The sequence below is a fragment of the Labrus mixtus genome, chromosome 22 (assembly GCF_963584025.1).
Source record: "Labrus mixtus chromosome 22, fLabMix1.1, whole genome shotgun sequence".
NCBI lineage: Eukaryota > Metazoa > Chordata > Actinopteri > Labriformes > Labridae > Labrus > Labrus mixtus.
The window spans coordinates 15,581,415-15,594,562 of NC_083633.1; the positions used below are offsets into that span (position 1 = coordinate 15,581,415).

Here is a 13,148-nt window from a genome sequence, read left to right on the forward strand (position 1 = left end):
TTTTCTGTTTGCAGGATTTCTTTTGCTTGTTGTTGTTTTGACCCCATTTGAAAATTCTTTCCCACCATGTGATAACGAGCCCGAAGCTATCTCACCATCAAAGGATTGATTTGAACAACACCTCATTCATCAGTTAGAGAATCAACACACTGAAATAAAGCCATTTCATCTCGTACGTTAAGCTTCAAGTTTATAAACAGAACTGAAACGTGTCGGGGGGCTTTTTTTTTTTCCCCTTCCGATTAGACGTTTAATGTAGCAGCACATTTGTCAAATAAAGCCCGTAAATCTTCAAATGAAGAACTCATTTTCCCAATTGCAGCGATTTCACTGGAGTCTAGTGTTCCGCAAAGGCAGTTGGACACGTGACAGCGAAAAAAGAAAATCAACACAAGATTGCTCCGTCTTATCCTAAATCTTTGCCAGTCTTGACAATTTGATAGCAGACGGATGCAAAATACTTCAGATTGCTTTTCTTTTCTTTTCTTTTTTGGTGCTGTAAGAAAAGCTTCAACTAAAATCACTTTAATCACAGAGAACAAAACCCCCAAAAGTCCTGAAGGGACCCTGAAGTGACTGGACGGTAAACTGTTGAGGAATAAAAAGAAGGAGGAATAGTTTCAGTGTTTTCCGGCCGTCCGTTTGTTTCAGCGTTTGCTTTGAACATCGGCCCAAATCTTTCTTGATAATCCAGCTGTGCGATCGAGGTTGAACTTGAGTGTAGCCTCGAGCTGAACTGAGAGATTACTGAGCTGTTTTTAAGAAAATGTTCAAAAACGTTTTTTTTTTATGATGCACCTGAAGCAAAGGTGAAGTCAAAGATGGACGTCTTTGGCCCTGGATGACAGTGTTTACCACACAGATAGACACCCACATAGAGGATCTTTGTTCCTCTCTTTTAGCTCTTAGCAGTGTGCGCTCACAGTCTTTCATACTTCACATTAAAATATCAAAATAACCTTGTCTTTGGTCCAACACTCTGAATGTGGACTGAGTTAAAGGGCTCTATGCTTTGCTTTCCAAACATGATTCATTACCATAATGCATCATTTATGGGTCTCTTGGACTGGAAACTAGGCCAGCGTGGCTGCAGTCCTGATTGAATAATGTAATTAGTGTAATGTTTGTGTTTAGCACCATTGAATGTAACACTGCTGCTACTTCCTGGTTGGTGTCGCTCCACTCTAACAGCAACTGGATCATTTGGACTGTTTTTACAAATGGCCCTCTAATTTCTCCGTTTCTCTTTCTGTCCCTCTCCCAGAATTCAAAGCACTCCGCAGAGATCGTCACCTCCCCGTCTCTGGATGTCTTCCTGCCAGAGGACGAGGAAAACCCGTACGAGTCGGTGACCACCGCCGTCACGCGCAAACCCTGCTCACTCGATATCAACCACCGGCTCAACGCCTGCCCTCGCAACGGTAGGAGAAAACGGACAGCTTTTGTTTTCAAGCGCCACGTTCAGTTCTTAACTGGAGGCACTGAAACCCTGATCCATTAGGGGGGAAAAAAAACAACCTTTCCAATGGTAATGATATAGGTAGCAGTGCAGAGTTTGTGATCATCACTGCTAGTGCTTTCACTTTCTGTTTTCTACCTCTTACAGTGTCGTCGTCCCCCCCCCCCACACAATTTTTTAACTTTATTTTAGAGTAAACATTGGAGCATATGGTGCCCTCCAATGAGTTCATTTTAAGTGCGTTCACAAGCAGGACTCCATATGATCATCCCTCTGTTTGTGTTCATCACGACTTGAACCACCTGAGTGGTGAACATATTGCCCGTCCAAAGTTTTCACAAGTTTTAAAGCAATATGCTAGTGTGGAAACATGTGGGTGAGAGTGAGAGCAGAATAGTTTAGGGAACATACATTGCTGAATTCGTGCCTATAGTGTAGAAATAAAATCTCTGGCCGGTTTGTATCCTGCTCGTTAACTCTGCTTTTGGGCTTGCAGTCGGTTTAAGGCCACATCAGCTGCTGCTACCATCCAGACCTGTCAAGTCAAGTTGCCTTAATATCATTTTTATCTGAACAAAACATCACACTCCAGAAAAGCAGGGCAAATATTTACTACTCACTTCTTCCCCTCTTCCCAAAAAAGTTACTTCATCCACGGCATCCAAACCCCCCTTCAGACCTTTTCTTTTTTTTCTTGTCAGGTTAGGATTTCTGCGAGTTTTCAGACGATTCTGTTTTTCTGTGTCTCATCATTGGTTCGGTCTGCTGCGTTTTTTTTTTTCTCTTTCTCCTTCGACACCCACGACAATAAACACCCACAACGTGCTCTTCCCTTTTTCACTCGGCTCCCACAGCCGTGCTACACACTGCACGTTGTCAGGGCAACTGCATCACTGGCTGGTGAGTCACCTGTATGTTGCCATAGAAACTGTCTTGCTAGTGACACTCGCTCCACCGCCAACAACACCAACCAACAGAAGCAAAGAGAGGCCACTGTTGAGGCATGTTTTTGTGTGTGCGTTCACACGTCTCGTCCCACATTGGGCTGTTACATCTCTACTGTGATTGGCTGAAGGACACAGGAGAGATGAACTGTCAATTCAGTGTGTGTGTGTGTGTGTGTGAAATGGGAGGTTTCCTGTCTTATATCAAAGTGTCTTTTGGAGGAAAATTGCTCGACTGACGTAAGTGAGCGGTGTGGGAGTTCTGTTTGTTCTGATTTCTTTAGACCCTGTTACCTGGCCAAATGAGAGAGAGAGACATAGTGAAAGAATGTGGAGAAGAGTGAGCAAGATGTCAACACACAATGTGGGAGAGTAAAAGAGACTGCAGAAGTCAGAAAAGACAAAAGTTGGGGAGAACCATATCTATATATAAAAGTGCAGATTGTGTAGGAATACAGAATGCTGTGCAGGCAGAAGAAACTGTCTTAATGCAGATATGTCGAGAGAGAAAAAAAGGTGTGAAAAAGTCTGGGACAGCGAGCAGGCGGATTGCACATCCAGTCGACAGAGTTGGAGGGTCATCTCGGGCTAAGCTGCCAACATGACTGTGAATCTGTGACGCAGCAGGAGGGAAAATCCTGGATTTCTGCTTTGAGTCCAGTCACATGTTGAGCTAATTGGACATGGGTGTGAGGAAGGATATGATGATGAGCCGAAGAGGAAAAGAGACTAGCAGAGAGAGAGGGAGAGGAGGAGAGAGACTTGGTGCATTACACTGCAAAAAATGATCTTTTTAGATGTGACAGCTGGTTTGTTAGGGAGTCTTCCAAATCTCCCTCTTGGTAATATGCAAGTTGGATGAGATAAACCCTTTTTTTTTTTCCTGATGCAGTCCAACTTCTTTTAATATCGTCTTTCATGATCTGATGCTATCGTCTTCTGTTTGTTCGAAATGAACTTAAACTAGTCTTTGGATGTGGCAGTAAAAGCTGTAGTCATCACATAGAGTAGCACCACATCGACCTCCTGCTGTGCAGACAACGTGCCGTATCAAAAAGTAATAGAAAAGTAGAATTTAGAACAATCATTTCTGAAAGCTAATTAGGGAAATGGAAAATAAATTGACCACAACAGCTGAACGGCTGATGGAAATGAAAATTTTGCATGAATGTAAATGAAAAGCAATAATTTCATCCTGAATTGTCTAACAATTTAGAAAGTAAGACCATAAAGTAACATCAACAAGCTTTCATTTCTTTCTGAAGAGAAGTGTGATTTGTCTGTTTTGGTCCTGTTGGCTTTAATTTAAAGGTGGTAAAATGTTAAAATTGCCCGTCAACACTTCTGTGTGTGGTGTGTTGTTTCACACCGGCCGTCTCCATTTCAATGCTTCATGAATGTGTTACGTAATATTTGACTTCAGCTCTCGTTGTCCCCGTTACCACGATCTTGAGTTTTCATGTAGCCCTGCAGAATATTCAAGCAAATATCCTGCTGCTTTCATGACTTCAAAGGCACACGTTGATTATTAATATTTACATTGCAGATTGTTTTTTTGTGTACATATTGATACAGTAGTGGTTAATAACCTGCAAAAGAATATTTAAAGGAGCGGTATGTAACTCTTGACACCTAGTGTTTGGAATTAGTACTGCAGTCCAAATTCAAAACATTGGAGAGAGCTGTCTCGCCCCGCCCCGCCCCGCCCTCATAGAGTCGCTATGCACACAGGTTGTCATGTTGCGGACACTGAAACTTCAGTGTTTAGCCAGCTTTCCATCGGTCTGCATTGTTGTTAGTTAACATAGCATGTTTCTTTAATGTCTGATGATATAGTAAGCTCATCATTTCATTCAGTAAATATCTTATATAGGGTTTTATTTCACAACATTAGATGAACAGAGTAATAAAAATAGACAGAAAATGGACCTTTGTTGATATTTAGTAACCTGTGCCCATGGGGTTTTTCTGTCCTCTCATGACTTTTATATCAAGCCTCAGCAGAGCATCAGCTGAATATCCCGAGGCTAACGAAGGCAATGTGATCAAATTAAAGATAACAGGATTAAAAAAAGGTAATGGGTACAACATTCAAATCAAAATGTTAAGGACTCCGGGGGTCAAACAGAGGTTCTCATTTGTGAAGAGCTCCTACAGAGTCTGGAGCCTGATGGGTCTCAGAGGTAAAATGAAGTGTTATTGATGGCAGATGGAGGGTAGAGTCACACCATATGGATTTTATTTTCAACTCGCCTCACTTTACCTTAATGTTGGTTTTGCCCACATCTAAGTTTTGACCGCTGCATGAATGTTAAACTCACCTTAGCAGGATTCGCCTCCCGATTTCATAAAAAAAGGAAACTTTTTAATAAGTGTAAGTGAAAGGATTTGTGGAGCTTGGTACTTTTTTTTACAGTGCATGTCCTGCCTGATATCCACCTGTCTTGTTCTGCTGGCCAGTTGTGTGCAGCTGTGGTGCTGCTGCAGTCTCCACAGCAGCTCTGCGGAGCCTCGAACAATCAGGGCGGCTCTACCAAAATCCATCTGGTGACTGTCACTCAGCCCGGCTGCTGCAGAAACATCAGGGGGCTGTTCTCTGTGAAAGTACAACCAAACACTTTCTACTTTATCATGTTACATCCTCTTCAAAATCCGTTCCCTCTTTGTTCTCGCTTTATTTCACCTTTTTTGTCTTTTGTTCTCCTTCAGCTGTTGTCCGGACATTTTTCACAATCTATTAGAAACATCATCGCACTTTTTGTCTCTTTAGCATTCATGAAAGATCACATAACATTCCCGTGTGGTGCAAAACATCCCACCACACCGCATGTCCTCTGTCACTTCTGACAGTGAATAAATGGAATTCCGCCCTTTATGATGCAAAGCACCCTGAGTGCAGACGTGTGTGCATAATCCCACCACTCAAAAACTCATTTGAACATTAAATCAGGATTATACTTCATATTAGATGGATTCCTTTCTGCTAGAACGCCATTTGTTACAAATGAAGGAGCCCGTCTCTGCTGCAGCACTTACACATCGCATGTGTCACATGCATGTGTTGTTTCTGCATGAGTGAAGATAATGACTAAACCTTTTAGTTAAACTCTTAGAAGCAAAGATGAAGGTTCACGTTTAAGCTTTAAAAGCAAGCGTAGGGACACCAGTAGTCTGGTGGTTTGTGTGCGTGCCCCCATGTAAGAAAGGCTCTAGTCCTCCAAGAGGGCGGCCCGGGTTTGAATCCGACCTGTGGCCTCTACCCGCATTTCAGTCCCCGCTTTCTCCCCCCGATTTCTGGCTCTATCCACTGTCCTATCTCTAAAATAAAGGCATAACCCCTCCCCCCCCCCCCCTCTACCCCCAAAGAGAGATTTTCTGTCTTTACAGCAGACATATTACTACTACGGCGTCAAGAAAGCTGGAAGTGAAAGCAGCACATCTTTCCTGAAACTTTATAAGAAAGCTTTGCGTGCAAGACGAGCAGACAGATTTAAACTGAGCCTGCAAAGATTGAACGATGGCAACTCCCAAAAGTAGAAAAAAAAAACACTCCAGCACCTGCCTTCTGTAAAACGTTTCCTTCAGGTCTCTCTGACTTTCTTGGGGCTCTTGAATAATCCCTCAGTTGTTGTGAGGGACCCCATCCTCGGTTTTACAAGTCTCCATGTGTGGGTGACCCACTCGTCCTGACACTCTCACTGTCAGCAGGATCACAAGCATCAGGATCCGCAGGCTCCTCACAGGCTCCACTTTGGTTCCCTGGTGACCTCAGAGTTGTTGTTGTTCAGACGCAGGATCTTTTTGAGGACATGTTAAAGACTTCGGTTGTTCAGTAGTTTCTGCTGTGAGATTTAATTCTGACTGTGGGAGACAATGTGCTGTTGATGCGATTCAAAATCAGTTCTACCACAATAAGGTTGAACCACAGGATCGCTGTGCAGAACCATAAAGCACTGAGGATAAAAACTGTGATAGTGGAGACATGAAGACAGGCGTTTCGGTGCGGTGAAGAGGGACCTCACAACCTCCAGTCACGTATGGAGCAGACGGAAGGCGCGGAGCGTTGCCAAGCAGTTAAAGCGAAAGCGTTTCTCCTCTGCTATCGACCGACTCCTCCCGAGATAAACACACACTTTGTCTTCAAATGGTAAACAAGCTGCTGCCGACGTGTACAACAGGAAAACACATATAAGACTTTATCTCAGGAAGCTTTCCTTTATCTTTCTAGGTCAACACACAGGTTCAGTCTATTTAGACTTTCCAGTTTTACAAATATGCTTTACTTTTTCAGAGTGTTTCAATGGATACCTGTCTTTCTTTAACTCGGAATTTGTTGCATTTTGAATTGTGAAGGAATTTCCAAAAGGTTGAATCGTATAAATGTGTCTGTTCTCACAACATTTTGCCTAAATTTAGTTCCTTCATGCTCACTTTTGCGTTCCTAGAGCTCTGATGGAAACTATGTTGTGTTACTCTTTTGTTCTGAATATGCACAAAGTCCAACTGAGATGGTAAATATTAAATATGTACTGCTAATCAACATCTTGGCTGTAATGAACTGCCATTCATGATCTGTTAGAAAAACACCCTTTGACACATCAGGTTAGGAGTATGGGCTTCCTGTTCATTCAGTTTATGAATAAAGGCCTCTGTCTCTTGTGTCTCTCCCCCCCTGAGGTGGATAAAAGTTTGATGTTACTGCGTCTCGCCCCATTTCTCCCACTTAATCTCAGAGTGTCTGGGGGCAGCGAGTAGACTCCAGGACTCTGCTGTTATAAGGGTCGAGGCTCATTGACTTGTTGAAGGAGACGCAGCAGAGAGAGGGTCTTCCTCTTCAGAGGAAATCGAAGTTTGCACATGCTTTAATGTCTTTACACAATTTTTTTTTAAAGTTTCCATTAGTTGTATAACTCTGTTTACCCTGATGTGTCTTTTCAAGTATTAGTGTTTGGACTCATGATACAATTTGATGCAATATGACCCATAATACAATTATATTAAGATAACTGATATCTGATCACGTCAACATTTAGACAACAAATGTTCACAATTTATTTATTTCTTCAGTGTCATTTGGTGTCAGCATCACCTCTTGTCACGGACGGTCCTTGAACTTCTCTTCACTGCTGTCCTACATCATCCCGCTGTCTTCTTCTTCTTCTTTTATCCTGCTGTCAACTTCTTCTATGGCCAATTACATTCAATGTCCCCTCGTTCATGTGATAAGCGCCACCATGTGGAGTCATGAAGTCGTCGCTCAGTGAGTTAAATTGGCAGGAAAACTTTTTTTTACAGCGCTGTATTTAATATAATAATAATAATTGTATCAAACGAGTCAGATAAATGATTTATTGCTGTATCAACCCTCTTTAAAGAAGTCTAACATATGTACCAGAATATAAGTCGTCTGGTATTCTATATTTTTTTATTTTTTTATTGTTTTGCTAGTCTCTCTTGTCTCTCTGCCCGAAGCCCAACATTTCCTCCTGCAGATGTGTCTTTAATAATATATAGTGTATTTTTCTTACAAGCCTGGCGATGTAGATTTTGCAGTCTTTGTTTTGCCGGGGACTATTTTCAGCTGCAGCAGCATCTTGATATTACACAGTGTGAAGTATTTATTTAACCCTGCGCCCCTTCTTTGTGCTGATGAACAAACAGGAGAAGCAGAGAGCGAATAACTGGGATTGACACTGGATGACATTAGAATCCCAGCGCTGATGATATTTATTAATCAGGATTTGGATTCACAATCAGTACAGTCAGTCAATGCATGTTTATAGAAGATCTTTGTGAGGTGTTGAAAGTAAGAAAAATATAGAATACTGCAGTGTATTAGTTCTTTTTACTCTATATGAATATTTCTGTCTTTAAAGTCTTTGATTAGTTTAAATGTATGCATGTAAATGTAGTTTTTAGTTCTTGTAATTAAACTTTATGTCCTCGTTACATGTTTCTCTCTGTAGTTGTTCAGTGTTGGATCAGTTTGAGAGAACGTGTGAAAGGAGTTGCACACAGTGTTGAAACACTACTTGTCAGAGTTGCAGAGAAGCAGAACCGACAGTCAGGAGATCTCGTCTGAGTCTGACAGTTTCCGTCTTGTTAGGGAGGGAAGAGGACAGAACCAAACCCTCACGCTCACTAACTTACACACCGCTGCATTAACAAAGTGTGCAGCTAGCCTTGATGCACTCAGAGATACTTTTGTGTCAATCCACCCACACACACACACACACACACACACACACACACACACACACACACACACACACACACACATTGTTCTGTGTGTGCTGGGCATGCGAGGAATATCTGAATCCTGTGAAACCCGTTAGAGCATGTCACATTTTCCCATAGCCTATTTATTATCATCTCTCTCTCACACACACACACACACAAATGAACCTGTATGTATGGATGTAAACATTTAAATATACCACCACACCAGTTATTAAATCCATTCTCTCACCTTTATACAAACACACTCACACAAACACATATTCCCTTTGGTAACAGAGAGAATCCCAGGAGTGAGCTTGAAGCAGATCTAAAGGAAGCGGAGTCACACACACACACACACACACACACACACACACACACACACATCCATCATCAAAGCCTCACTGTTGACAGGCTTATTTACTCAATAGGACCAAACCTCCGTCTCTATCTATATATATCCCTCTGCTGCATCCTTCCTTTCTTCTCCCTGTCTCTCATTTTTCCAGTATTTATTTTATCTATTTTACGCCCACATTTAATCACTGATTCGGCTCCAAAAGGCTCCTGATGATGCGCGTCTGTTTGTTTGTGTGTGTGTGTGTGTGTGTGTGTGTACTTGCACAACGTCGCAGTGAAATGAAGTAGAAAGCTCCGTCTGTGTTTGCAGGAACACATGAAGAAGTCACATGTATAGATAGATGTGAGAGCATGCTGTGAAGCTCCGTCTCTTCTCCTTAAGGACTGATGCATGTGTGACTGTGTGTCGCTGCGTCTGACACCAGAAACTCAAAGTAAATATATGGATGAGAGACGGTGACACGTTCTGAAGTAAGAGAACAAACTTTGAGTTTTACACAACCTTAATGACTGAGCTGTAGGAATTCATAAAGCTGAACTTATTCATTTAAAGAAACTAGGAAAATTTAATCAGGTGTTTTGGGGCTCACTCGTCATCAAGAAAATGATGCTTTTTGAGTCTTTAAATGTGCTCTACATTGACAAACACATGTCCTCTCTTTTTCATCCTAGTGTTTCTTATATTGTTTTTTTTTTCTGCAGGTTGTGATCACATGCCTCAATGTTTTCTGTCACAAAGAGAATATGACCTTACTGCTGTTTTTCTGCCCAAATTTATCTTCTTTTTCATTCTCTTTATTGAGAAAGTGAGTCATCCTGCCGTGTCCTTGTACTAAGTCAAAGAAATTCCCAGGAAACGTCTGGAAACCAACTTTACTTCGAAGGCTGCTAGACGGACATTTAGAATAAAATCCTGCACTTTGAAGAGAAGCGAGTCAAAGACAAGTGTTACGGGTCTCAGAAAGTTTCGGTCAAACATTAAAAGAATCGTGCTTTGATGAGACTACAGAAAATTCAAACATGACTTCATAGACTTGAAAACCAGTCGAGTGTAAAAAACTTGAGTCCCTCTTTCCTGAAAAGTTTGTGAAGTCGCTGACATGAGCGACGATGGAGTCAGGATTATCAAACAAAGGAGGAGTTCTTCAATTAGCCGTCATTAATTCAGTGATTCAGACCTAATGATCCAATAATAACAAACGAGCTGATTTAAAGAGTTGGGAACAGCGTCATGTCGGTTAAGCATGACTGCAGATACAAAGTGTTTTGAAAATGAATCCTGTTGAACCCACTAACCAAGGCTGCGTCTTCCACAGAGGAAACGTCGTGGTTATTGTTTCTAACATGATTTTAAATTACATCACAACAGACTTTTTGTCCCTATCCTCATCTTTGACTAAGTGGATGATAATATGTCAAATAAAAGTCAGAGAGTTTGACTGAGAAAGTGAAGAGGATCAAATATTTTTTTTAATCAAACTGATACTGTTTCTGTAAAAACCTTAACCACTAGAACCAGTGGACATGACAACTAAGTAATGAAGAACGTTATCTTCCTTTAAAAAACATTCCACTATTTGGGATATTAGATGAGGGAATTTTAAATTTCTAACATTTGGCCAGACTACCAAAACAGCTCACGCACATCTCATTTGGTTCAGGTTTCACCCTAACATCCGCTTGAATGACAAAAATTCTTAAATCCCAATCTGGCACGTTCTCTAATTTCTGAATAATACAAAAGTCGCTATTCCAAATCTTTCTTCTCCATCAGCACCACGGACAGCGCTTTGGATTGACCAATACACACTGTTTTCTGATATTTCATAACCAGGGTCGGGGTCTTAGATTCCTTCTTTTTTTTTTTTTTTGGTGTCTTTTTTTTACCATTATTGTGATGCTGATTGTTGTTTTTTTTTTTTTCTTAGATTCCTAATTGTACGAACTTCAGTATAATCCATTTTGAATTAGTCAGCAGACTCACATATTCAGCTAAACATCCCTCTGCACCTTCACTCTGTCTGCTACAAGGGAGAAGAAATAGGGCTGCGTTTTGGTCATTTGGTCATCAAAGGGGCTGACATCCCCCCTCAGTAAGAAGACACTGTTATCCAGTGTTCTTTGTCACTCATGTTTACATTTCAGGAAAATGAAGATCGTGATTTATAAGCACTGGTCCCGACTCAGCATGCCAGAAAACTTTCTCAAATGCAAATCCCCCCCCATCCCCTCCCCCCCCCCCCCGAGCATCCTGGAAAGTTGATTGTGTGAGTGCATGGGTCTGATTAAAAAATACAGGAAAGTGTTTCATTATTTGTGTCATTATCCAAAACATCATCAGCAGCCTCCCTTCTTGTTTCCAGTGAGACTTTGTTCTGCTCCGACACACAAAGGAGGAGTTGTGGGAGTTGTGAAAACTCACACCTTCAACTACGCTCCAAAGTTTAAAACAACAAGAACTACTGTTTTTACTTACAAGTGTGTTAATAGATCATTCATATCTTGTACATTGAAATAACAATCAACCCCACAGACGACATGTGACTTACGGTGATGTCATCAAACAGTGTAGAGTGCTCCTAAAACCACAACCCCTCCTCTTTCCTCTTCATCACCTTCTTCACTCTCTTGATCATCCTTGAATTGCTTTTTGACACCTTGCACACAGGAATTCAGTTTAGCCTCAGCTCCTCGAGATGCAGCCCAAGCTTTTCTACATCACTTATATCATTCAACCTCTTCAGCATTAGGACTTTTAGCGTGCAGCTTTAACGGCGCACATTTCTTCAGAAATTGCCGTCTCTAGTTTAATGATATTCCGCTGTGTGATTGGATCAGTGATAGCAGGAGGCAGCTGACAAAAGCCTCTGTTGTGTGTGCCACTCTGACAATAGTGTCTTAGGAAAGGTATGTTTTTGTCTCATCCTATTGATTAAGACTGATGCGCTCGCCCTCTGAGCTTCTTTACCTTCTTCTCGTCTTCCTTTCTTCTTCTTCTTCTGGTGATTTTTTTTTTCCATTCCTCCTCTCAATTAAATGATCACACGCAGGGGAAATGAGCTCCGACACTCGGTTCTGCAGTCAGCCACACACACACTCTGATGTGTACGTCTGTTAGATAGTCATCAAACTGCAGCGGGCCGCCGTCGTATTTTTTTGCTACGATTGCTCCTGAGGCTTTACCATTTACAAAACACACCTCTGTCACCTCTCCCTCTCTCTCTCTCTCTCTCTCTCAACACATCTCTGTGATTGTGCACCATTACATAGAAGCACTCTGTGCACCACATTGTGACTTCAGCTGAACCGTCTTTTTTCATCTCTCACTTCACCCAAAAGTGCACTAAGTTGTCATTTTTATGCCAGTGTAAGATAAAAGTTAGTTGCGGTGTGCAGCTCTGCACTATCCTCGATCCTTTTCACCGTTCATGAAAGAGCAAGTGGGAAAAGTTTGAAAACGATAATTAGGATACGAGTACAAAGAACACAAGCTACACAACCGGGGTTATGCTGCACAAGCTCCTTACAGCGATCTCTTTTTCGGAACATAAAACTGCTATTCAGCTACTTCAGCTACATTTCCATGTCACTTTTTTTTTATCTATCTGTAAGAAAAAATACTGAAAGGAGGAGTGTAGAAGACCTTAATTTGATTTCATTGTGGAAAAAATTAGCATAAAGTGATCCTTCCTATTACCTGAGCGAGCTATTGCTGTGTTATGAGAAGTCTACTTATTGGACTGTACATAATAACCACCTTGTAAAAAGTCACTGACGTGCAGCTGGCTCATTAGCATGCCCAGCGAGTGGGGATGGTCATTACAAAATAAAAATCACCTAATTAAAAAGGAAATTTAGATCCTCCTCAGTCTCTACCTGTTTCTCACTCTGCTCCTCTCTCTCTCTCTCTCTCCAAGGTCACGTGTCCAATGTAGCGGCGAGTGAGGGGGAGCACAGTAACCATGGCAACTGCTCGACAGGCCCGACTCCAGACTGCTCACCTCCCTCCCCTGACACGGCCCTGAAGAACATCGAGAGAGTCATCCGCCCACAGGTGAGTGCGCTCGCACACACACACACACACACACACACACACACACACACAGACTAATGAATGTGTTGGCGAGGCACCTGATGCATTATTGAACATCACAGTATCCACCTAC

General features: G+C 41.8%; 1 protein-coding gene across 2 annotated transcripts in view; it reads left to right on the plus strand.

The window, feature by feature from the left end:
• Positions 1 to 13,148, plus strand: part of anks1b (ankyrin repeat and sterile alpha motif domain containing 1B) — a 195,320-nt gene that overhangs the window by 100,159 nt on the left and 82,013 nt on the right. For both annotated transcript variants that reach the window (XM_061029792.1, XM_061029793.1), the window contains exons 11-12: positions 1,265 to 1,421; positions 12,900 to 13,036. In XM_061029792.1, coding sequence (XP_060885775.1) covers positions 1,265 to 1,421; positions 12,900 to 13,036 — 294 coding nt within the window. The remainder of the gene's footprint in view (positions 1 to 1,264; positions 1,422 to 12,899; positions 13,037 to 13,148) is intronic.